The sequence below is a fragment of the Miscanthus floridulus genome, chromosome 12, assembly GCF_019320115.1.
Source record: "Miscanthus floridulus cultivar M001 chromosome 12, ASM1932011v1, whole genome shotgun sequence".
Lineage (NCBI taxonomy): Eukaryota > Viridiplantae > Streptophyta > Magnoliopsida > Poales > Poaceae > Miscanthus > Miscanthus floridulus.
Genome location: NC_089591.1, coordinates 73,813,139 through 73,839,593, shown reverse-complemented (window position 1 = coordinate 73,839,593; position 26,455 = coordinate 73,813,139). Strand labels below are relative to the sequence as shown.

Sequence of the window (26,455 nt, the reverse complement as noted above, 5' to 3'; positions counted from 1 at the left end):
GGATGTTGCTAGTCAAGCACCAACTGGCTGCTCGTACGTGCATTGCGCATCGTCCATGATCCATCGGTGCATGCAGGAGACGCTCAAGGCTGACGTCGCCCATTTATGTGTCAGTATGGTCAATTGCACCCAGATGAGACGCTTTAAAAAGGAGAAAAGAACTTCATATACGAGAGAGTATATGTATACAACAAAAACACACAGCGCGTACGTAGCACGTAGGAGTACGTATTATTATTATTAGCTAGATCCAGTCCAGCTCAACAGCTTTTAGATTCCAGATACACGCGTGCCACATGCATGCTGACTCGCGAGCACAGCACGCGGCGCCTAGCAGGCACCGGACAGCCGACAGAGGCTTATCGGCCCCCGCGCGGCCGACAGGACACCTTGTCGGCTTCTGAAATGCCGATAGGGTGATGTCGGCGCCCCAAGGGCCGATAGGCCTCCTGTCGACACTCCATCGCGACCCTTTCCATCCTGCGGCCATTTAGTCATTTAGAAGATATTATTCAAAAAAAAAAACATGATGCTCCAATCCAATCCATCCAGCGGGCATGGTATATAAAGCTCCTCATCGTCTTGCTATGCTAGAATTGTATTGTTTTCATGCCTTTACATGTCCATAATCATTATGCTTAGTTTTTAGTGTGTTTAGTGCCTATTTTTAAATGAGCATGCCGGTATTTTGCTAGTGGTGTGTCAAACTAACTAAATAGTGAAATTGATGCTTACTACGGGGCATATATTGGGTCCGACGATGGGATTGCAGAAATTTGAGTGCAAATAGCAACACGCTTGTCTTTTGTGCAGCTAGCTTATTGGTTTCATTTTCATAGCGTCTTCTTATGGGAGCTACTATGTGTATGATAATTTGCAGAGCAGCGACGTTTCATTAAAGATTATATACCGTGGAGTCTGTCATGGTGACGTTATTTCGACTCAAAATTAAGCACAATAATTCGAACAACGAGAACACATACGTCTCGAACCTCCTCCCCGGCATCATCGGCGTGCCCTTGCCGCCGCTACACACCCTTATCACCCCGGCAATGAAATCCCTGGCCTCCTCCAGCCCCACCCCGACCTGCCCGGCCACCCCGCCTCGCCGACGACGATCTCCACCCCATCTCCGTACCCGAGCATCTTCATCGCCGTGTAGATGGCGTCCATCTGCGCGTCTTACATGCTCGTGTAGTTGATCTTCGTCGCGGGGCCGTACACCCCGTCGTTGGGACGGAACACGGCGTAGTTCAGCGTCGCCGCGTTGTAGCTGAAGTACGGGTACGCGTTCACCATGAACGGCGACCCGGTGTCGCTGTGGAACTTGAGCATGGAGGAGCACGGAGAGAGCCACTGCGGCGCCGAGCAGCAGCCATTGCCGGTTGCCGCCCTCCAGACCTTGGACGCGGACGCACGCTGCCATTGCTGCACACACCGGTGCCAGAGCGGGCGGTGGCACGGGCAGGCTCGCGGAGGGGACGGCCGCAATGGAGGCTCCTTGTCGTCTTCGTCGGCGCAGCCCGTGGTGGAGACGGACTGAGTTGGAGAAAATGAATCGAACAGGTTAGCGGTCCGGAATGCGCAGCAAACCAACCCGTGCCTAACCCGTAGATGCGGTTTCCATCTGTCTGGTTCGATGGGTTGGTCCGGTTATAACCGGACCATGTAAAGGGTGAGTTTGGCTTTTGGGAGGGCGGAGGGCCTGTTTACAGCCGAGTGACCGAGTCCGAGGGCCGTCTCCGTAGTGTTCTTTTTGCGAAAACCCCCCTCGCGAACAGTAATTAATGAAGGGAAAGAGTGAGTGGCGACGGCACGTGGTCCCAAGCCGAGTCTTCGGCCGAAACCGTGTTGTACGGGGCCGTCTTCTCCAAGCGTGGCATGAGGATCCAATTTTGGCGCGAGCGGGCGGGAAGCCAAGATACGCGCCAAATCCATCGCCCAACCATCCCTGCACGTCATTCTTTGTTTCTCCGCCATTCTCCATCCCCGTCCGTGTGCATCGGAGATGTTGAGCGCGGCTGCGCTGATGAAGCTCAACGGCCCGGTGGCGGCACCCGTCTCCTTCGCTCGCAGCAACGGCGCGGCGGCAGCTTCCGGTGGATATTGGGAGAATTTTTATTTTTTAATCCCTTTTTATTTAATATTTTAATAATAATCGCGCCTGGAAAAAAAAAATTCGGATCTCACCATTTTTTACCGTTGTGCCCAGATGAGAGTTGCATTGCACTCCATCTCCATCGGATGTTGCTAGTCAAGCACCAACTGGCTGCTCGTACGTGCATTGCGCATCGTCCATGATCCATCGGTGCATGCAGGAGACGCTCATGGCTGACGTCGCCCATTTATGTGTCAAGTATGGTCGATTGCAATGCATTCGTGCAATTTTTTATGCACTTGATAAGCTCATTTTATTGCAATGTATCTGTGTACTTGATTATATGTCTTATTATGCACTGTTATGTGTGACCTTATTTACGTAATATTACTCCAAATATACAGCAGACAAATAAACAGTATTTTATTTATTTTGCCGAGGGTAAAATTTTCATTTTACCCTTGACTTGTGCCAAGAAAGAAGAAAATTTCGTTTTGGTGCCATACAGGTAAGTTCAACAAAAAAGAGACCATATAAGGAAGATGTATTTTTCCGGGACCATACAGGTAAATATCTCTTAAATAATTAAGCTAAAAATGGTCAGAAAGATCTTTTTAAACGGTAAAGCTGTACAACATGTGTTTTAGAGCAACCTAACACCTTATTTTCTATAGAACATCTATTTTTGGAGCAACTTAACATTCGAATTTTTTCCACATATTTTGTACTAATCCTAACGTCTCCTCCAACTCCGGTGAGACGTTTATGTTCAGGTATTGGTTTTTTAGGTGTGGTAAGAAATTCAATATGTTTAGAAAGAAAGCTGAGGATGTGAAGGTGGCAAACTGGCTTGATAATATAGTAGTGACAGGCGCGGAGGCAAAAAGGCGACGTGGTGGTAGTGTCGCCGGCTATGAAGAAGAGGGTGGTTAGGCGTCAGGCGACATCACAATGATAACCCAACGGATCTAGGTTAGCATGGGAACGTAGTTTGTGTATAGTACTACGTATACTACAACCGGCAAATACCTAAATTACCACTAAAAGTAAAAAAAAATCACGTGCATTGGGAATACACACATAAATAGAAGGGCAGTACTAGCGTCTTTGTCCGGACGAACACCTGCGTCCAGACGCCCGTGGCCGCTGCACGCCCGCACCAAGCGCGGAACCGCCTGCGCCGCTCCCAGCGCTTCCCCCTCGGCTTTCTGCGCCCGCAGCCGCGCAGCGCTCTATCCCTGAGCTTTCCACATGCATGCACCGCAGCAGGTGGCTGTGGCAGGTGAGTCACATTGCAACATGTACAGCACCCAACCTACTTTTAATGCATCCAGATGAAACATTTACAACATGCGTTTGAAGACAAATAAAACACTTGAAACAAGCATCTAAATCACTTGCAAAAACACCTTAAAACACTTCAAAAGCCATTGCAAAACATATGCAACATCCAGATAAAAACACTTGCAACATATGCAACATCCAAATAAAAACACTTGCAACATACGTCTGAAAAAACAAATGAAACATCTAAAACAGACGTTTTGGAACATACGTGTATAGCCATTGCAACATACGCAACATCTCGATCTACTTTTGCAACATCCATATGAAACACTTACAACATACCTATAAAACATCTGAAACAATTGAAACATACGTTTGCAACACAGGGAAAGAGAGATCGGGGCTAGTCGATTCCGGCTGTCAGGGTGGGAGCCAATGGCGAGCGCCGATGTGCGAGCACCACCAGCACCAGCCGCGCTTGTGGGTGCCCCTTGGCTCAACTGGGGCCGACCTGAGGCGCCCTGGCATGTGCGCCCAGCCGCCATCGGCAGGGGAAGCGGTGGCCCGCGGAGCGCGAGGCATCCCGATGGCGCTGGGTTGGGGAAGAGGCCGGGGAGGCGCTGCGCGAATTGACGGGGTAGGCAGCGTGGTCATCCTGGGTGGAGGAAGAAGGCAGTGGTGGCGGCGCGGGGCTCTGCTGCGGCCAGCGAACGTGAGAGAGATCGAGAGACGGGGAGGGCGAGACGGAGCGGGAGAGATTTTTTTCTCGAGAGAAGCTGACGAGGCGGAGTGGGAAGCTGAGTATGAACGGACGTGGGCGGACGGACGCCCGTGTCGAAGTATTTTCGTAAAGAGAAAGGGTAACTATAAGAAAAGTTAAAAAGGCATCTCTTTTGTTCTCAAAGGGGCTAAAAGCTATCACATTGATCCTATAAAATCTATTGAAATGGTTTATATCTATCAAAAGATACTGAAAGATAGATAAATGATCTAATACAGACGGGAGAATGTGCAAAGAGGTACTAATAATAGTAACATGTAATGGTTTTCATTATTTATAGTAACATACCATAATTTAATTAACATTACAACTGGATGTTTCCATGTTAATCAACAAGAAATAAATCACAAGGAAAATCTATGAGTTATTACACGCATATACAAAAGCTATACAAACCAGTTATCTTGGCAAGCATATAAAAGTATCATCAAAGAGTTTCTCAATCCCAGGCCACTCCTTCACTGTGTTCACCTCTCTATCTCGCCAATTTCTCTCAGCATAATCGTAGGCTCACTAGATGCATTTTTCGTGTTTTTGGACAGAAAGATTTGGAATCGACATTGACCAAATGGAATTCAATGATCATTAGCTTGGTGGGACATGCTTAATTTTATTCCAACAATTAGTTAATAATAACACATAAAACAAACATACATGAGCTTATAATATATCTACTCCCTCCGTCCCAAAAAAAGAATGATGTTCTAGGATTCAAAATTTGTCCCGAAAAGAATGATGTTATGGGATTCAAACCTCATGCATGCATAATCTGGCGCGTTAATCTCGTGCATGCATGATTAAATGGAAATATATTTTCTCTACCTTGTACATGCAACTCAACTAATTAAGGGCACATGCGTCTTTTCATCCACTCTTAATCTGTCTAAAAATTCATAGAACATCATTCCTTCTGGGACGGAGGGAGTAATAATTATTCAAAATAAAAAGAGAGTTGATATTTTAGGTGTCCGAATTTTTAGACATAAATCTTAGACAACTTAACTAATAAAATTAAAATAAAAACTCATAGGAGACCATTTACAATTTTTTTTCTATACATAGTCAAACAATAACAAGATTTATATGTTGTCTGAACAAAAAAAAACAGACATGTGAAATACAGGAGAGGTGAGATAAAAAAAAATATCAATACATCGTAATAACACGATACGGTGGTCTCCCGACAAAGTGGCAAGCCGCCTTCAAGTTCAGCATGCTTGAGGTTTGAGGCAAACATCTCGAAGCCTGCGGCAGTTGTGGCACTCCGCCAGAGCAAGCGTGGTCGCCACCGTCTCCGCGTCAACGCTAGCGTGCAGCTTCAACTCGCAGATGCGCTTGAGCCTGTCGAGCCCGTACCTATCCGCCGCCACCAGCAAGTGCTGCATCGTCGCCGCGTCGCAACCCTCGCCATCACCCGGCAGCCGGGCAGCGCGTCCGTGTAGATGAACTGGAGAAGCAGCTCGAAGACCTCCGGCCTCATGTCGACGATCTTGATGCACGTCGCGTCCTTCTCTATCATGTCACCGAAGAGCTCCGCGATGAAGACCGGGCGGCGAGCAAGATCCTGTGCGCCGGGAACGCACGGCCGCCCACCTGGAACGTGACGTCCGCGCCCATCCCGGTCCCGAGCAGGCGGCCGAGGTGCGCGGCGAGCTCCGGCGGCGGGACCGGGTCCGTGGCGCCGACGACGGTGAGGGTGTACCAGATCGTGAGTGCGTCGTTGCGGATGCACCGCCACGGCCTGAGCATGCTCCCATGGACGAGCCTGTTGAAGCCGTGGCGCTGGCGCGGCGGGGCGCCGACGATCTCCGTCGTGGTCCGGCTCGCCATGGGCTACACGCGGCCGTCCCGATGCAGCACGCTGAGCGTGAACCTGACCGTCAGCTCCTTGTCTTCGTCGGCGTCGCAGAAGTGCAGTGCCCGGGGAAGAAAGGCGGGCGGTAATCGGCTATCCCCCCAAGCGCCAGCCGCGGCTTCGGGTACAACCTGATCTTCCAGTCATGGCCGCCGGCGCGGAAGGGCCGCGCCAGCGCTGCGCCCCCCCCCCCCCCCCCCCCCCCCCCCCCCCGGGCGGTAATTGGCTGCCGCGGCTTCGGGTACAACCTGATCTTCCAGTCGTGACCGCCGGCGCGGAAGGCGTCGGAGCTGACGTACTGGCCGACGCCGATCTTGAGCTCCGAGTATCCGATCACCTTGAAGTCGTGCGTCGAGGTCGCGCGCTCCGCCACGCGCTGGGAGGAGGTCTTGGGGTTGGGGGGCTCGCCACGGGCGTCGCCGCCGGCCGGGGCACGCTGGTGCAGGTTCCTCGTCGTGCGTGGCGCCACGACGCCCGCAGTGCCACGCTGGTGCAGGTTGCTCGTCGTGCGTGGTGGTGGTGCCACGACGCTCGCAGTGGCATGCTGGTGGTGGAGGTTGGTCGTCGTGCGTAGTATGGGCCTAGATTGACCTGATGTCGGTCCAGGTATGGGCCTTCGCTACAACTCCGGCCCTGGCCTTGCAAATCGTGCAATATTCGGCCCAAATCATGGCCCGGCCTGCCACTAAAACCCCCAAAGGAAAGCATCCCCCGCGACGCCGTCCGTCGTCTTCTTCCCCAGCGCGCGCCCGCGCCGCCGAAACCACCGCCGCTCTCCTTGCAGGCTTCCACTCCACTGAAGCAAGCGGTCCGCACCGAAGCAACGCTTCGCTCCTCTTCGTCGTTGTCTTTCGCCGCCCTCCGCTCCTATACTGGTATGAGCTGGCGTGGAGTGGATTTCCATTCGCACTTGGGGATTGATTTCTCTTGTTGCTGATAAACCCTAGGCCGCTGTTTTTTCCCCCCAGGTTCTTCTACTTATTCAACGCGCGCGGCATACATTGGAGTTGCGATCCAAAGTGCTGGTGCAGTTTTATTTGGCACAAGCTTTTGGTGGTTCAGCGTAAACTCCATGAGCGACGACGGCATCATGGCCTCCCCTGTGGTGGAGCCGCCCAAGCGGGAGCAAAATTTTCTAGTGAGGGTAGGGATGGACGCCTGGACGCAGCCGTTCGCGGTTGCCCACAAGGTCAGGTTGGTGCACATCCTCAAGAATCTCCACACCTCGGAGGTCAAAATCTACTCAGACGCGTCCAAGGAGTTCATAGGACTACTGGATGGTGAGTCCGGCGGGGAGGTGCTACAGGAGTACGTGCAGCAGTCGCCGCAGCTCAGGGAGCTGATCGAGGCGTGGTGGCTCCACCGAGAGAAGCCAGGGATGGCGTACATACTTTCCCTCTTTGCGGCCATCCTGGGCCACCCTGATGGTAAGCTGCGGCGACATGGTTCGGCTAAGAAGAGCTTGGACAGTGTCGCTAGGATCATACTGGAGGATAAGGAGAAGATGGGGGATGTGTATCTGGAGCTGAACAGTGGCGAGTTCCGACGGCAGAATGCCGCGCTGGATTTGCTTGCTGCAATTGTCAGGCGTGGAGGGGGTTTGGCGTCGGAGGTAGCTGAGAGATTTGATTTCAAGATGGCTATTTTGCCGCAGCTCGCTGGGACGATGAAGAAGAAAGGGAGCAGGGATGGAGGGAATCGGCGGAAGGGTGCTGAATTTGGGTCCACAAGGCGGTCATTTATTGGGTTTGCCATGTCGTTTTTGGAGGTTGGGAATCCAAGGCTGCTAAGATGGATCCTTCAACAGAAGGAGGTATATTCAGGAGTTCTTCGTGGGATTGGAAATGATGATGCTGAGACCGTCATGTACGTCCTCTCAACTCTGCGAGACAATGTCCTGGTAGATGAGTCACTTGTCCCACCAGGGCTCAGGAGTGTCCTCTTTGGAAGTGTCACATTGGAGCAGCTGAGCTTGATCTCAGGGAATCTTGATGCAGGGGAAGCAGCTGGCATTGCTCATGAGGTATTGGTCATGGTGTGCACTGATCCGAAAAATGGATTGATGCCAGGATCAAACTTGAGAGGTAATGAGAAACGCTTGCTAGATCTCATGAAAAAGTTGAAAGCTACTGAGGTTGCTCACCACAAAAAATTGTTGCTGGCCATTGTGAGTAATAGGCTGTCTCTTTGTTCGGCGTACATGAATGAGTTTCCTTACAATATTGAACCACGGTCGTCTCCTTCATGGTTAGTTCTGAGCATTTATCTGTTTATTTTTGTAGTGCAATATACTCATGCTGGTCAAATTATTATTTGCAGGTTTTCAGCCATCTCCCTTGCAGCTGATGTCATAGCTTCAGCAAAATGTGATAGCATTGTTCAAACTCTTTCATCCAATTCACATGGTCTGGTATCTGTAGATGATGAAGAAGTTCAGGTAGTCTTGAAGTGCATCGTGCCCAATGTATGCTCTCGAGCAATGATAAATAGGGGATTGCTGCATTCTGATGATCTTGTGAAGCATGGTTCTCTGAGGCTTGTTTTTGAATCAGTTAACCTGCTTTGTTATATTATCGAAGCCATCAATTGCATGGTATCAGAAGGGAGACTGAAGTCAGAATTCATTGGCTCAGAGAAAGTAACCATGAAAATAGATGATTTCCCAGTATTAAGCTGTTCTGATGGTACAGATGCATCCTTAGTTGATGAGGTTCACCAGGGAGATGAAATGCAGGTCAAGAGGTGGACATCTCTAAGAGAATACATCCAAGATGAAGTTCATGGAGCTATGCCTGATCCTCAAGTCCTTCTCAAGTTACTCTCTTCTACCAGCCAGAAACATCAAAATCACTCTCAGAGCATACGAAAGAAAAATGCTCAACTTTCTGAGCCTCCTCAAAAGAAACGAAGATGCAGTCCTTCCTGTGAGGTTGATGATATTATTATTGGTGGCATTGATGTTGAGCAGGATAAGGACGCATCTGAAGAACAAGACCTGGACTTAAAAAATGACCGCACAACCTCCTTGTGTGAGATATGGAGCTTAGATAAACAAGATCCGAAGCTGAAAGATGCAAATGTTGTAGAACATGTCTTCCACTCGAAGTTGCTGGATGTTCTCAGGCTTTATTTGGTAGGTACACCTAAATTCAATGCTCTGTGTGCACTTGCTGGATGTTCTTAATTCTTCTGACCTTGACCTGATTTTTTTGGGTGCATGTCCCTAGTCTCTACTTCTATAATCGATGGGATTCATTAGCAGTTTATAGCATTAATATTTTCAACATCTAATTTTCTTTCAGGGGGTGATGCCCAGCTCTTTTGATGGATCATATGACTTCTTTAAGATTATACCACCTAACCCATTGGATCTGTCCATGGATGAGCAGCAATCCCTGTTATCTCTTTTACTTGAGTATTCAGGCCAATCTAGAGGATATTTGGACCCAGAAAGAGCTCCAGAATCAATGTACAAGTATCTGCAACCCATGGTTTATATCATGTTGCATTCACAGATTAAGAACATCCGTGATCAAGCATATATTTTAGTTAAAGCTGCTATGGCAAGTTCTGGTGCATTTGATCATAACTTCACAGAGATTGATGCATGGTTGGTTTTCTTGCCTGGTTATGAGTCCAAATGGTGTGTAAGAGAGAACCTAAGAGTTGTAGCACCTAATAAATTATCACACATTGTGATCCCTTTTCTGTGTGATGCTATTTCGGTAGTTGGTAACAACCTGTATAAATACCAAGAGCACACACGCAAGCTTATCTCTAAATCAGGCCAGTTGGAAGGTACTACTTTCTTTGTGAAATGTTAATAGATCAGTAGTTGCTCTTTCGTAAAATTAATATTAATCGTATGTCAAGTATCTGCTCAAGCTAAGCTGTTTATCTTGTCTATGTTCCATCATATCAGCTGTATTGCCTCATGCTGTAGAACAGTAGTATGCCAAATGGAATGTCAAGACTCAAGAATAGGCAATTAAAAAAAAACTTACAAGGTTTGAGAGGGTTTAGCCTTCCATAGTATCATCTGGCCATGTTAGCAACTTATTTGTTTAAATGTTCTGCCATGTTATCATTTGTTTAATTCCAGTCAGTTTTTTCCTTTTGGATTTCGATTTATGTGCTTCATCCTAAAATCACTCCATAACACTTTCTTGTCATAAACACTGTACATGTTGCATTTCTTCTTTGACTATGAATCACTGACTCATCTTGTTGATGCTTCTCACTCTTTTCACTTCTACTATTTAAATATTGCCTGATGAGATTCAACTTCATCTGTATCTCAACCTTTTCTGTTGTGGTTTGTAGGCTGTTCTCCAGCTTTCAGCCCTCTGATTATTTGTGTTCTTCAGAAATGCCTTAGGCTACTCGACATAGAGTCTGGAAGTACAAAGTTACACGAGAAGTCCACAATTTCATTGTATGTGTGCAACACGATCCACCTTATTCTTCAGTCTCAGGTATATTAGACATTCCCTATATTGTCTATAATATTTTTACCAGATTTGCATGATGAATTGACTAGACTGCTGATTCTAACAGGTGGACGTGCATTTTTTGCCCGATCTTATACGTACTGTTCTAAATGAAAGATTTGATAAATTTTCATCCCAAGAACTGAACTCTAGGATTTATCTTGCTGAGTGGAGGCCATTAACAAATATGCTGCATTTCTTGAGGAGAATTTCTGACCAACAAAATTATAGCCTGTTCAACATGCCGGAACATTCTCCTGAGTTTGATGGTAACTCGTTGTACTCTGTATCTAGACAGGTAGAAGAAATGTTGAATCAAGAGCAAACTAATTCGCTGGATGATGTAGCAACTGCATTCTTATTTTCAATCATATGTGCACCTCCAAAAGATGTTATCAGTGCCTTTCCAGATCTTCTTGATGTTGTGAAAACACGTTTTCCGTCTCATGTTGCTTTCTTGTCCTCGGTTCTTTTTCTGCAACATGATTATCTGGCTAAAGTTGCTAGTTGTTGGCCAGATATATTCTTCAGCAGCATCAGAATGTTCAAGGATGATATCAGTGTTGACCATGTAAACACAGTTGAGGATGAATGGCAGAACCTCTCTGTTTCAACAGAATCAGCTCCGCTAAGTACATTTTTAAGTGTCAGTCCCTTCTGTGCGCTTTTACCTTCAGTATTGTGCCTTGCATTTTCTTCGCCAGATGAAATCAGGGAAGCACATAAGGATGCACTTCTAAGACTTCTTGAAGTTAAATTGTCTGATTACACATTCAGTGAGCTTACCTTGTATCTGAGAGTCATCTTGTTCTGGACTCATCACCTACTGTCATCATATACTGTTAAGGATTCAAATTCAAATAATCTTGAGCAACCATGCCATTTGTGCTTTGGTCTTCTTGATAGAGTATTCGAGCGTATTCAAGTTTTGACTGCTGACCTTTCACAGTCAAAATCTACATACCCATCCTATCCAGTTCAATGTATCCAAGACATTGTTGATTCTGTTCTTCGGCATCCTGTTATTACCCTGTCTTTGTCATGCTCTTTATCCAATTGCCAAAATTTAGCAGATGGGAGTTTGGAACATCTGGAAGAAGCTTTGGCTATTTTTGCGAAGGAAAATCTGCACCTTATAGATCGTTTTGTTCTAAACCTTTTGGGTAAATTGTATGACCTTTTGCTAATGTTTGGTAACTATGGAGGTAACTACTCTACCGATAATGGCCCATCCCATGAGTCACTGTTTGCTGCTCCAAATCTTCTGCTGGAGAACATAATATTGCTGTTCAAGGAGAAGTTTGAGCTCTGCATGGACAAAGTAAACTTTGGATTGCTTTTGCCAAATTTCTACATGGTTCGCACACTGTCAAAATTCTTTTCTCCTGTCAAACTCCTGGACCTTGCAAATTGGATGTTCTCAAAATTGGACGGTCGCAGCTCCAGTTCACCTGCTTTTGTTCCTGCTGTTTTGATGTGCCTATATATTACTGATGTTGCCATGGAAATGCTGTGCTGTTATCTACAAAAAACTGATCAGAGATCAGAATCCCATCTATTTCGGGACTTGGAGATTCATAATTCTGATATCAATGCCATTCAGCAAGCCTATCACATCATTCTTCATTTTGCTACCAAATGGAATATTGAATTTGCTGATCATTGCTTGCTGAAGATGCTGTGTCGTATTCATCACACAGAAAGATGTGCAGGATGGAACACTGACTATATTGCATTCCATATGATATTATCTACAATGGCCATCAATACTCCCATTGACATTCTTCATCACTGCATCTTTCGCACATCTAAGGTTAAAGCAAAAGCAATCCCGTTGCTTTTGGAAGCAAGTCCTATGCATCTGAACCTTTTTAGCCAGATATTCTTGGAAATTTTAAATAAAGACACTTCTCTTTTGCAAGTCAAGGATTCTGATTCTAACACTTTGGCTCAAGAAGATGGTGCTATACTTCTGTTGCCTGCTGCTTTATCATGCTTGAAGTTTCACAGCCATGACAATAGGCAGTGTGCTGAATTCCTTGAACCAGTTCCAATCTTTTATTCTGAACTACTATTATGTGATAAAGGGTTTTCAAGTTGGAAAAGCTTTGTTACCCGGAGCATTTTTGAGGAAGATTTTATGGACTTTATACCCACATCAGTTGAAGATATAATGGTTTATTTCAGTAACACTCTCTTGGGGAAGTCAGTTACGATGTTGCACTACTACTTTGCATCGAAAGAAATTTCATGGAAACAACGCTTGGAAATAGTTAGTTCAATTATTCCAGAGTCATCTGAGCTATTAGATTCTGATGATGTTAATGATATTAATCCCACTTCGTGCAATGGCATTATGAAGTTTACTAATGAATTGTTCGCGAAGGTATCACTAATTAGACTGTTATTATCTCCTAGAAAATCATTGTCCAATGAAGTAGCTTCAGAGAGGGAGTCCAAGAGAGTGCACAAAGCAAAGCTAAATTTCATTAGCATATTGGTCAGAACTATCGATAGAATACTCATGAATTTCCCATCGAGTGACAATATCTTCTCACACTCTACCAAGGAAAGAAAGGTCATCTGTTTTCTGGAATATGTAATTCTCAAGAATATCATTGAACTGTCTTCAGAGATTCAAAGCTATCTAAATCAGCTGAAATCAATACCTTTCCTTGCCCAATTCATCAGATCATCCCTCTTGCATAGATTCAATGATCGTGTCACAATAAAAGCAATTCGATGTATTCTTGTTGTGCTATCACAAGGAAAGTTCTCAGCTGATGAAATTCTTGAACTTATACTGGGTCACTCCAATTTTGTATCGACAATAACATGCAATGAAGTTTCTGAGTATCCATCTGCTTGTAACACCACAGGGGGGATGCTACAGTCAGCTCCAAGTATTTTGAAATTAGTTGATTCTTCTTTCATGGAAGAAAATAAGACAGAAATTTCTATTGCAGAAAAGAGAAGAGTTGAAACCATCAGATTACTAAGGGTACTGTATGATATTAAGAGCAGACAACAGAATAATAGCCAATTGAGTGAGTCAAGAGAATTAGTTTTCTTGCTTTTGTCTGTTTATGGCGCAACCCTTAGTGACACAGATTTGGAGATACTTCACCTTATGAATGAGATAGAGTCACCCGAGTGCCGAACCATTACTGAAGTCGATCATCTGTGGGGAACTTCTGCTCTGAAATTCAGAGAAGAACTGAAACTAGATTTTTCAAAATCAGATACGCATAACACAGAGAATGCTGAAATTACTGAAAGGAGAAGGGCGCTCTTTCGGGAGAACATACCTGTTGATTCCAAGCTCTGTGCAAAGACATCTTTGCTATATTGCTATAAAAGATCTTCAAGGGCTTCTGTTTTCTCACTGGAACAGCTTCAACGGGATAGCTTTGCTGATAGTTTCAAGGTAATTTCTGGAATAATAAGTGTCAACTGAACTTTGGGTGTTGTTCTAGGTTTTGTGCTTTCACAGTAATGTTATTTAAATCTACCTCACTGATCTATCTTCATCTGATTCTGGTTGGCAGGTAACATCTCAAAGAATGGATGTTGTTCAGATTTACGATCCTATTTTTATATTGCGATTCTCAATTCATACTCTTCACATGGGTTACATTGAGCCTGCTGAATTTGCCCGACTAGGGCTTCTTGCAATCACACTTGTTAGTATAGCATCTCCTGATCATGAATTAAGGATGTTGGGCTATGAGTGCCTAGGAACATTCAAAAAATCCCTTGAGGTACCTGCTGTTTCATGAATCTCTAAATTTTACCTGTTGTCTCAATTGGTTTATATACTTATCAACTACTCCTATCTGCTTATATTGAATTTTCTATGTTACAACTTATCTTTGCTTAGCGAACATATTGTTGATTAATATACATGCTTGTATCAGTATGTTCAAATTCTAGCATTTGTTAGAATGTTTATATGCTTATTTAAGTATGTTGAAATTCCTATTGTTTACATTTTTTAAATGTTATTCATGTGTGATGGCTTTTATGCTTATTTGACTTGAATGACAGCATAAAGATTATGCTTATTGACATTCTGGGAGCATTTTTATGACATATAGATCTGAGTGCAAAAGGCACTTGTATGGTATTCTGTATTTGTGATCCTTTATCCTTCTGTGTGAACTGTTATTTTCTTGAAATATCCAACCACTTAAAATGTACTTTTACATATTTACAGTATGCTCAGAGAAGCAAGGAAACATGGCAGCTTCAGCTCCTTCTGACATACCTTCAGAATGGGATATCCGAACAGTGGCAGAAGATACCTTCCATTATTGCTGTTTTTGCTGCAGAAGCATCTTTGACGCTACTGGATGGCTCACACGCTCAATTTACTGTCATTAGAAATTTTTTAATGCATTCCACTTCTGTCAGTCTGCAGGTAACCATTATCTCAAGAGTGTGTATTCAGAGGTATTGAATTTTAGTAATATTATTGTCCTTTTTGTTGCAGAGCATTCCGTTATTTCCAACCTTATTGCAGAGCAGTTCTGTGCATTTTAAAGCTGAACGTTTGTGGATGCTTCGGTTATTATCTGCTGGATCAAATCTAGCTGATGATGCTAAAATATACAAGAGAGGAAGAGTCTTAGAGCTTGTTCTTGCCTTCTGTTCTTCACCTGTTTCAGATTTTGAATCGAAGGTTTTAGTCCTTAAGGTAAATTTTGTAGTTATCTTATTTAGTCCAGTTGACTTCTTGGATCTGATAGTTGCTTGGAGATTTGAATATTTATTTATTTATTTATATTTGATATGCTTTGCATTGTAGGTGCTGAAGAAATGTGTCAAGCTGCCAGTTCTAGCTCATCATCTAGTAAAAGAGTCTGGCATTCTGTTGTGGTTATTGTCTGTTATTTCAGTCCGTAGTGAAGGGTCTGATGGTTCTGAAAGCTCCTGGTCTAGAGTAACTGAGTTAGCATTGGAGGTAAAACACTGTTATAAATTACTTTCTGCTATAGTGCACACCCTTCAGAACGAAAAAAAAATAGAGCACGTGATTTTTCATCTTTTCTGCATTTAGTCTTGGCTGCAACTGGCAACGGATCAACTGTTTCATGAAAGTTCTGTTGAGCATGAGGACTGTAATATCATTTTTTAAAGCATATAACTGGTTTGTGTACTGTTTGGTATATTATGTAGGACATATTGATCTGTTATTTTGATACTTGTTCTGCATTTAGTCAAACTCACTGTAATAAACAGCCTTGAGGAAGTTCATCATGTTAGAGATGGAACAGATGGAATTTTTGCAATCCTAGTCTAATTAATAATGGGTTTATAGACATTATTGGTGCATCAGCTCCATATCTAGGTTAAAATCAACTATTCTATAATATAGTTCTGAGCAGTTATGTCTAGCAAGCATTTGCTGAAACCCACATTTGCTTAGATTATTTATAAAGGGATAGTTTTGGCACAAACGGCTATTGTTGTTGGTTGTAGCGTTGTTCATCTGAATGCTAGAATTGATGGATAAAAATGTTTGACTGACTAGTTCCTGTGTATACTTTTCCTTGGTGTGACATAAATCCTCCATCAGAGGTCAACTTTGACATCTTATTGTGGCCTGGCGACGTTCTCTATAAATATTATTTTTTTGGTAGCGTTATGGATGTATTTGCTCTGTAGCATTTTTGTGAAGCTGTTTTTTTGGTCACTAATCCTATAACTTTATTTGCTTTCTTCAGGTAGTCAATGGTTTGATATCATCACGATTAATCACAGATTGGCTCCAAGAAACTGCCCTTGAGCAGCTCTCAGCAATATCATCATACCTTTCTGTCCTCCTAATTAACAATGCCAAATTATTGGAAGGAAATGCTTGCTTGTTGACTTCAGTGCTAAGTGTGATTACATCAACAATGAGGTTGTCTATGAAAAGGAAGATATACCAGCCGCATTTTACCTTGTCCCTCCATGGTGTATTTAATCTGTGCCAAGCTATTGGTGGTAGCTCAAGAAGTACAGAGCATAAGCTTGCAATGGAACTTTGTATTGATGCCATTCTGATGAATGGTCCTATACCAATTTTATCTGAAATGGTACTTTGTTCTTGCACTGCCTTTATTTCACAAGCCACTAAAATCACATTTTTACCATTGTCAATGTGTTGTCTGACCAAGTATTATAAGAAATGTTATATGTAAATCTTTATTTTGTTTCACAGGATAAGTCAAGAATATCAATGGTTGTTTCTTGGGCAACTTCAAGCATCTTCTGGCTGTACTCCAACCGAAGATCTCTGTTGGAAATATCCTGCAAAGAGCCACCAAGAAATGATTCTCTACTTTCGAAGATTTTGCGCTTGTTAGCCGCTTCTGTAATACTTGGAAAGATATCTAGCATCTCTCATGGAAAGAGTGTAGATCTTGCACGGAGCACCAGCAGTCTTGAAACTCTTAGGTCTTTCTTGGACGATGCATGTGAAAGGGTTGGAACGGCAACGAGTTGCAGTGCAAATGATACTCTAGCTATCATTATACTGTACCTTCAAGACCATGTGGCAAAGAACAGTGATTCCTTGCCATCAGTTGTTACAGCCCTTTGCTTGTTGCTTCTTGACAGATCCAGTAAGCAAGGTACACTGGACTTTGCTGCATTCTGATGCTGATCATGAAGAGCTTCAATGCACCTAAATTAATCTATCAATTTTAGGATAATTTCTTGTGTTACAATTGCAAACATGTAGTGCCTTTGTGCTCTTATCTCTCTACTGGAATAATGAAGCATCTCACTCTTTTTTTACTTCTTTGATGAAACAGTGAACAAACACCTGGCCAACAACCGTGGGAAAATGGAAATGCTTTGCTCAAAGATACACTGCCCGACTGAATCTAATCCTGCATGGAGATGGTATGGGCTTAGAATATTTTAAGTTTTTATATACTTCTCTTATGATGACATAAGCGCTGGATATCTGCATATCATTGAATTAATCGTGTTTATACAATCTCAGGCATTACTATCAACCCTGGAAGGATTCTGCTTTGCAGCGCACCGAGATGGAGCGCCTGGAAGAAGAGCAGGCCTGCCAAAGCCTCCTGGTCCTATTGTCCAATGCCTTCAGTTCCTGCCTGTCAGAGTTCCCGGTGTTGTCCCTAGATGATGTTGAGAAGTCTGGCCTTTTCCAGTGGGAAAGAGACTCCATGATTAAACAGTCTCCACTTAGTTTGCTGAAGAACTAGGATGACCCACATTTGACCTGTGTATACATCATGCTCCTACGATGGATCTTGTTTAGAAGAAGAGAATGCTTCAATCCTCAGTTGGATTGGATGAACCTACAGTGGACAGAGCCGAACCGGCCCTGCGCCCCTGCCTAACATCAATATGTTCAACACTTCCACTACTGTTCTTCTCTTCCCAGTTGTATAACAGGACCTGCATTATTGTCGCATTGGTAAAAGATTTACCTACAGTGCAGTGTTCCCTGTGTAAATTTTGTCACCTTACCAATTACCACATATGGGTTTCAGCTGAAATGTTACATATTTTACACAGAAGTTTCTATGCTGTGCGCAAAAAGTATGTACTCATCACCATTCAACAGTGCTTGACTATGTACTCATCACCATTCAACACTGCTTGCAAGAATCCTCATCAGGGCGGTGACAAATCAGTCGCTCTTCCGGGCGGCCAGAGCATCCAGCGGCTTCTGCGCGTCGGGGAGGTTGCAGGCGTACAGCGACCGCACCGTCTCCACGTGCTCGTCGACCCGCGCCTCTTCCCAGCCGGCGGTCCCGATCGGCGGCAGGACCTTGACGGTGAGCGGCACCGGCCGCACCCGCAGGCTGTTGTTCCTCCAGGCCAGGTGCGTGCCGGTCACCACGATGGGGACGACGGGCAGCCCCGTCTGCAGGGCGGCGTGCACGAACCCCTTCTTGAAGGGCAGCAGCCTGCCGTTCTTGGATCGTGTGCCCTCCGGGAACAAGATGAGGGACAGGTTGTTCTTGACCACTGCACGGGCGACCTGCGGACAATGCAACAACACGGCTCAAGGACACAAACACAACACACAAGACACGAGAATGCAGCGGAGAGGAGAATGGAGATCGCAGACACTGTCCCAGCCTAGGAGTATACCTGTTTCATGGAGTGGATTGCAGCGGCAGGGTTGGAGCGGTCGATGCGCAGGTGGTTAGCCAGCACGTAGAGCTGCCCGAACAGCGGGTACCAGATGATCTGTGTGACAGAAGGCAGCCAGCCAGGCAAGTCATTGGTCGAGGGACGCTAGCTACATGTGCGTGTATCAGTGTATGTCGTGTCCTGAGTCCTGACCTCCTTTTTGGCGATTCCGACGGTACCAGTGGGAGCGAGCCACATGACGAGGAAGATGTCCAGCGGCGACGCGTGGTTGCAGATGAAGATCCCCTCGTGTTGAGGTGCTCGGCGCCTTCCACTTTGATTGGGTTCCCCAGGATCCACAGCTGCAAAACTCGCAAGTCAAAGGATGTGCTACAACTTGCTTACCTAAAAAAACTAGCACAGCACACAGGCTCCGCTGCGTGCCCTGTTGCACGTGTTTTTTTGAAGGGGAAGAATAAAAATAAGGGAAAAAGAAAAAAAACCGTAAAAAGAAGAAAAGGGAAAAGGGAAAAAAAACTAAAAAAATAGTGCGCCCGTGGTACGTGTTTTTTTAAAAGGAAAAAAACCGTAAAAAAGAAGAAAAGGGAAAAGGGCGGAAAATTAAAAAGAAAACAAATAAATAAAAAGTGAACAGTTGGTAGAGGGCGAAGGAGGCCGGGATTCCTAAAATAAAAAAATAATTAAAAAAAAACAAGTGGACAGTGCGGAGGCGGAGGAGGCAAGGATTCCTGCCTGGTCTAAAAAAAATAGTGCGTCCGTTGCACGTGTTTTTTTGAAGGGGGAGAATAAAAAGAAGGAAAAAAGAAAAACCTGTAAAATAGAAGAAAAGAGAAAAGGGGGGAAATAAAAAAAATAAGAAAACAAAAAAAATAAAAAAAATAAAAATTAAAAACAAAAATATAAAGTGAATAGTGGCAGAGGGCGGAGAAGGCAGGGATTCCTGAAATAAAAAACTAAAAAAACAAAAATAAAAAAGTGAACACTGGGCGGAGGGCGGAGGAGGCAGGGATTCCTGCCTGGTTAAAGAGAGTATTGTTATGTGCTAGGAAATATTTGTCACGTTTGGAACGCACGGACTTTCTTTTTATAATTTACTATAGGTATTTAATGATAGACACTACTTTAATCGTGTCGGCTATCGATATTAGGGATACCCAAAGCAAGGAAGTTAACGCCCACGCTGATTTCCCCGGATGGCTCGAGACGTATTAAAAGATCTCACCCGACCCCAAGGACGCGGGTTCCGTCTCGCCCAAGACCGCGGGCTCCGTCTCGCCCGACCTCGAGGCCGCGGGCTCCGTCTTGCCCGACCTCGAGGCCACGGGCTCCGTCTCGCCCGACCCCTTGGGTGCAGGCCCCGTCTCGCCCGACCCCAAGGACGCGGTTTCCGTCTCGCCCGACCTCGAGGACGCGGGTTCCGTCTTGTCCGATGGGGACCCATACCGCCGTCAACCACTCCAGGTCCAAGCGTATGGACCTGGGTCAAAACTCTGACGCCAGGGAAGAGGCTGGCATGCCTCGATTTAACTCGTGGCCATGACGGGCCATACCTGGGGATTCACATCAAGAACAGTGTCGGCGCGGGCCGATGCTGTTCTGACTAATCCTCGTACGGACGCTGACAGGCGCGTCAGTTCACCACAACGTCCACCGGGACGAAGTGGAACGCCATGACCGACGGATGACGCCTGCGCATGGCGCCAGTGACGAACAGGACCGCGACATGGAGCCGTCCCTATTGACATCTACAGGATCGGCGGGACCCGCATGGAGAAGAAGGACCCGGCAACCCTGGCAACCTTCTTCTCTCTCTCGTTCTCATTTTTCTCCTCTGTAACCCGCGCTTTCCCTTCGCCTATAAAAGGAGAAGCAGGGCGTCTCATGAAAGGGGGGATTTTGACACAAGAGCACGACACGAGCACACGGCTGAGCGGCAAGCGAGCTCTCAGCACCCATTCACTCCTTCCACCAGAGATTTGGGATCATCTCCCTCTCTCTCGCCTGTTTGTAGCCCCTGTTGAAAACCAAGTGCCGGTAACATGAGCAGCAGCGAATTGGACGTAGGGACGTTTCGTCCGAGCCAATATAAACCCTTGTGTCCTCTGAGCACACCATCCGAGCTAGACGCACAAATACAAATTTACTCGTCGGTGGTCCGAAAACACCGACGAACCGTATCAATTAACTCTTAGACACTATAGCTCTAAAGTAATACTCTATCCGTTCTAAATTATAAGTCGTTTTGATTTTTTTGGTACATCCATTTTGCTATGTATCTAGATAAATAATAAAGCGTAGGGGGGAGAGTAGTTTTCAAGAGCGTAGGGGGAAGAGAAATTAAAAGTGAGCATTATACTCCCGATCATTCTCCCCAACACATAATAGTTATCTAAAAAATAATAACTTTTGCATATAAATTTAGATGAAAACAAATTTTGTATTAAAATTATGGGAGAATTGTCTGTTGGACATTCAAAGTGATGGTCATTTGCTGACGGACATCCCGTTTTGAGCAGTTTGCCAGAAGACACTCTGGTTCGGTGAAATTAGGCCACAGGACACCGCGGACCGGTTGCAGCCGGTTGAGGAGAGAGAAATTTTCGTTTTGGACATCCGGTGCCGCTAAGCCACAGTTGGGTCCGCCCCTCTCCCTTTCACTGACGCGCGGGCCCCACCTGTCATCTTCTTCTTCCTCATCTTCTCCTCTTCTCTTCTTCCATTGCTGAGCAGCAGCCACCGCCGTCGACCAGCCCCAGCCACGTAGGCGCGGCCGTAGGCTTCGAGGATCGCGTTGCGGTCCTTGAAGGGCCGCTCGAGCGCGCAAATTTGCTTCCCCGTGGTGGCCTCCTCAGTGGTCGCGGGGTCCTCGGGCGGCGGCGAGGGCGGGTGGAGGTGGGGCTCCTGCGGCTAGAAGGCGGAGGGGAGTAGTGGGTCGGCGGAGGGGAGCGAGTTGTGGCCGAAGTGGAGGGCGACAGGCGGGATGCGGCGGAGGCGCGCGGCCTGGATGAAGTCGATGTGCTTGAGGTCGTGGTGCTGTGCGAGGAAGACGACGGCGGAGAGCGGGTAGGGGCAGCCTGACTCCTTGGAGGTGAAAGCGGTGGGGGTGGAAGCTAGGAAGGTGTAGTCGGAGCCGAAGTGGATCTCGTCGTCGAAGAAGATGATCTTGTCCAGCTCGTTGCGCGCGCGGGCTCCGCTAGCCACGGCTCCTCCAGCCGCGGCTCCGCCGCGCGCGGGAGCGAGCTCCGCCGGGCGCAGTGGAGGCGGCGGGGCAGCCTTGCCCATAGCTCCTCTGACCGGGCGCGATAAAGGCGACGGGGCGGCCTCACCCGCAGGCGTTCCGGCGAGGCGCCATGGAGGCAGCCGGGCCTCGCCCACCAACGCGCAGGTGTGGCCCGCTGGAGGTAGCGGGGCGCCCTCGCCTAGAGTCGCGCCGACCAGCTCATGTCATGGAGGAGGCAGAGGACGAACTAGCCACGGGTGTCGCAAGTGCGAGGTCACCAATGGTGTGCAGCAGCGTCATGGGCGGCGGTGCGAGACCTGCGCTAGGACGAGCAGCGCAAGGCCAGCGACGCCTTCCCCTCCGGCAGCGGCCTCTCGCGCTGCCTTCCCCTCCCGCGCCGCCATCCCCTCCGTTGGGGTCCAACCAGACCAGGTTGGGGGTAGACCCAAGTGTGGCTCAGGGGCACCGGATGTTCAAAACAAAATTTTCTCTCTCCTCAACCGGCTGAAACCGGGCCGTGGTGTCCTGTGGCCTAATTTCAATGAACCAGAGTGTCTTCTGGTAAATTGCTCAAAATTAGGTGTCCGCCAGCAAACAACCATCACTTTGAATGTCCGCCAGACAATTTTCTCTAAAATTATAGACCTCAATAGGATCTACAAATTTATAGTTATAATAAGTTTTTTATTTCAAAAATTATTTAGAGTATCAAATTTTATAAGTTATCAGATTTTAAAATTCAAAAATTAGAATTTTCGAACCACATCAGATGTAGACATGATCTATACAAAAGTCGTTGTTATCAATGTGACTTATAGCTTTGTAGATATTTTTTTTACTTAAAGTCATTTAGAGTCTTGAATATTTATTTTATTTTCTCCATTTGGAAATTCAAAATTCAGAATTTTTAAATGACTTTGGTAGAGTTCATGTGAACGTCCAAAGTCGTTAGAAAATTGTGTTTTGAATTTCGAAATCTCAGTGTTCGTGCACATTCAAGAAACTCTTATCCGGTATTATTATGACTGAAAAAATATAGTAGTATAAAATAAATGACAATCGTGAAACCGAGCAAAAGGATTGTCGATCGCGGATCGCCACAATGTACATAGATGTAGGCGAAGCCAAGCGAAAGCACGCAGGACGTAGTGACGTACCAGCATGCGTCCGGTGACGTGGCCGTAGACGCTGCTCTGTCGGATGCGCTGGGAGGGCCACGGCAGGAGCAGCAGCATGAGCACCGCCCACGCCGCTGTGGTGAGCGCCATGGCGAGGAAGCAGACGACGACGCGGACGCCGCCCACCCGTCGTCGCCCCCGCCTGCCGCGGCCAGGTACGCGGCCGCCTGGCGCCTGGCCCACGGCAGCCATCGTCGCTGCGCCGAGGCGGCGGCGGTGTCCATGGCCGCAGCTCGCAGGGGATCGGAGGTGGAAGGTGAGGTGGAGGAGCAGCAGCCAGCAGGCAGCAGGCTGGGAAGGTTCTGGAGCAGAGTAGCAGTGGCGCGTCGCCGTAGGGTGGTTGGCGTTGATGATGGGCACGTCTTTCTTGGACTTTATAAATTTTCGCATGGCGAGAGGTGGCATGCTTCTTTGTTTTGCAGTGCTCCTCCTATAGCCCTTTTCTGTATCTCCGTTTACTATGATGGGCCCGACTTTACACGCCATAACATAACGTGGCAAATCGATGACCTAGGTAGTATGCTGCATTGGAGGAGTATATGTCTGTGTTGTTCTTGGGTAGTTTTTTGGTTGCTGTTCTTGGGTAGTTGATCCGTCCCTACTGGCCACCTAATTCCGCCACTGCATCCTGTTGACTCATCAATGGACAATGTGACCGACTGCGGAACTAGCGTTGAGGATAGTACATATGGTCAAGGGATGACCAACTTGTGCGTGATAACTGAACTCTTTAGTGAAAGCCTAGGGCAGTTCCTTATCTCTTTTTCTTAATCTTGTTTATAAAACCGAGGGCATCGATTTTTTTTTTTTTTTGTTTCTTGTAACATGTATGCTTCATTTATTTGGCTTAGCGTTAGAAGAAACATACTCGCCGGTTACGTACTTGAGTATATCTCAACCCACATGTCGTGTTAAATCAAATAGAATCGTACATGCACATTAGTTGTAATAGGAAGATGTTTTTCCTATTTATTATATATTTCTCCTATTATCTCCTATATGAGGCAATATGTGATAATTGTCATCTAGATCATTGGTCCACAACTACTTTGGAGTACCATAGCAATAAGGTACTCCCATTACCCCTTGAGAGGGAGTAATAGCTTAAATGAATCATAGCCCTTGATTTTAGAATAGATGAAACACTTATAAATACTTAACATAACAAGGAAACAAACTAGAGAAAAAAAAAACCATGCACCGTCCTTTCGATTTGATGCGTGCCACACGTGTGGATAGGGGCGGACCCAAGAGAAATCGACCGCTGGCACACTTAAGATGATTATCAGGTGAACTTTCCGTTTCTGTGTGAGGGACCAATGGTGAAAAATAATCCACAACCACTCTTAGCAAATTTTGAGTGGCGGCCACTGCCCTCAATAGACATTAAATAGGTCCGCCCCCTACGTGTGGATCATGGCCTGACCGGATTATTTCCCAAGGCAACAAACTCCTTGATTTGATAGACACCAATCTTATTAAGCCTTGTAACCTGTTTTTTTTTTGTGTGTGTGTTGATTCACATGTGCGTCACAAATATACAATGTACTCCCTCTATTCCAAATTATAAGTCGCTTTGACTTTTTTGATTCATCAATTTTGCTATGTATCAAGACATATTATTTATGCAGATGCATAGCAAAATGGATGTAAAAAAAAAGTCAAAACGACTTATAATTTGGAACAGGGGGAGTATCACATAACGTTAATTGGAAAATTCATGGCGTGTTTGATCCATCATGAAGTGCATGCTTTCAACTACATATGTGACGTCACAAGCAAAAGTTATAGACACGTAGGGTCCCCCTTCAAACGCAGGAATTCATAGGAATTATGTAAGAAATTTCATAAAAATCAGTTCATTTTCACTGAAAATATAGGAAACAAAGGAGATTGTATACATGTTAGTCATCATATACACGTCTACATGTGTCATAAAAAAACAAGTAGTCAAGCTAGGATCAAGAAAGAGTGATATCTTATCATGTATACTTGCTACACCTCTACATATGGATCACGTAAAAATGTCACGTTCTACAAAAGCACATGACATCTTAATCACATAAAAATGAACCAAGCAGCCTGTACCACATCATTGAAGTCCGGGGCTCGGGTCCAAAAATATCAAAACGGAAGGTCGCCATTCTGTGCAGTTGCTGCTGGTTGCATAAGAATAGAGGACATTGATTGGACAGTGAACTTGAGAGTGTTTGCAATATGTATCCCGAGAAGAGATCATCCCATTCCTTGTTACAAAATACTCGATCTAGGTGTACAAGGGTTGGATTCCGCTGTCCATTGCTCCATGTGTATCTCCCATTTTGCAACTTGATTTCCAAAAGCTCGCTAGCATCCAACGCCTGTCTGAATTTTCTCATTTGTCTTCGGTTGATGTTGTTGTTGTTTTTGTCCCGTGCATCACAAATCAAATTGAAATCACCCAAGCATATCCAAGGAGTGTTCGCTGGTGGTTGTGAAGCTATGAGCTCGTCCAGAAACACATCCTTTTCTGCATTATTTTCAGCCGGCCCATACACTGATGTGATCCAGAAACTTATATTGCGCAGCCTTAGTGTCATTTTTAGGGACATACAGTAGGATTTTCGGTCCATAGCCTCTCCCACCACCAAATCTTGTTAGAATTGATCTCATCCGTCTTGACCCAACAGTCGAGACGGACCCCTTGACCACGTCCTGATCGGGGACGTCCAGCCATCTAGTGGCTAGTGGGCCCCCGTCGCACAGTGCCTATAAAGAGGAGGTGGGGCAAACGGCTCTGTGTACGAGGTTCACCGCCGCCACAGCCCCACGGTCCTAACCCTAATCCGATCCAGAGGGTGGCACTGCCAGCGGCGGGAAGCGCCACTGCCTTTACCACCACCGCCGGTCTCCACCACTACTTCATCGTCCGTCGCTGCCCTAACGCAGATCATCACCGGGGAACTAGCCGAAGACAGGGAACTCCTCCAACCCCTCCGACGGTCAGACGTTCCCACATTTCCCTTTCTCTCTCTGTTTCCTACTCCCTCTGAATCTCTAAGTCACTAATTGTCCCAAATAGAAAAGAACTCACCCACTGGATCCACTACTAGATGATCCAAACGTGTTAACAATGGTATCAAAGCCGGTTTACCTAGGCGTGGATCATGTCAGGGGCGAGAAAACGATTAGAAAAGAATAGATAGGTTAGATCCGGTTCGGATCGAAAGAAAAGAATTACAGAGGGTTCATCGAACCCTAAACCCTAATCGGGTGATAGAAAGAAAAAGTAAGAAGGGGATTCGAATTCGATTCGGATTACCCTAAAGAACCCTAAATCCGTGAAAACTCATGGGGAAGAAGAACAGTGAATCGAATCGGCCCTAACCCTAACTTGCCGAAACCCTAACCCTAATTCCAGGGAAAGAAGGGGTCTCGATTTC

At 45.9% G+C, this 26,455-nt stretch overlaps 1 protein-coding gene and 2 pseudogenes across 3 annotated transcripts; 1 reads left to right on the top strand and 2 right to left on the bottom strand.

Annotated features, from left to right (window-relative positions):
• Positions 1-5,312: 5,312 nt before the first annotated feature.
• LOC136497545 (BTB/POZ and MATH domain-containing protein 1-like) lies at positions 5,313-6,176 on the bottom strand (annotated as a pseudogene).
• Positions 6,177-6,272: 96 nt separating this feature from the next.
• Positions 6,273-18,052, top strand: LOC136497543 (uncharacterized). 3 transcript variants are annotated; one of them, XM_066493379.1, is made up of 14 exons: positions 6,273-6,896; positions 6,990-8,268; positions 8,341-9,154; positions 9,324-9,819; positions 10,345-10,496; positions 10,579-13,938; positions 14,060-14,272; positions 14,728-14,931; positions 15,004-15,207; positions 15,319-15,474; positions 16,238-16,591; positions 16,717-17,128; positions 17,312-17,402; positions 17,506-18,052. In XM_066493379.1, exons 2-14 carry the CDS (start codon positions 7,094-7,096, stop codon positions 17,732-17,734), a joined length of 7,860 nt encoding a protein of 2,619 aa, XP_066349476.1. In that variant the 5' UTR covers positions 6,273-6,896; positions 6,990-7,093; the 3' UTR covers positions 17,735-18,052. The 3 variants fall into 3 exon arrangements, with proteins under 3 accessions (XP_066349476.1, XP_066349477.1, XP_066349478.1); XM_066493380.1 differs by having other exon boundaries at positions 6,969-8,268; XM_066493381.1 differs by lacking the exon at positions 6,273-6,896 and having other exon boundaries at positions 8,030-8,105; positions 8,200-8,268.
• A 100-nt stretch (positions 18,053-18,152) lies between these two features.
• LOC136497544 (1-acyl-sn-glycerol-3-phosphate acyltransferase-like) lies at positions 18,153-23,384 on the bottom strand (annotated as a pseudogene).
• Between the last annotated feature and the right edge of the window lie 3,071 nt (positions 23,385-26,455).

Excerpts from the sequence above, each read along its gene's own strand:
- LOC136497543 (XM_066493379.1), top strand. The coding sequence starts at position 7,094 with ATGAGCGACGACGGCATCATGGCCTCCCCTGTGGTGGAGCCGCCCAAG. Across the intron at positions 9,820-10,344 it reads TAAATCAGGCCAGTTGGAAG|GCTGTTCTCCAGCTTTCAGC; the intron begins GTACTACTTTCT and ends TGTGGTTTGTAG. Across the intron at positions 14,932-15,003 it reads CCACTTCTGTCAGTCTGCAG|AGCATTCCGTTATTTCCAAC; the intron begins GTAACCATTATC and ends TTTTTGTTGCAG.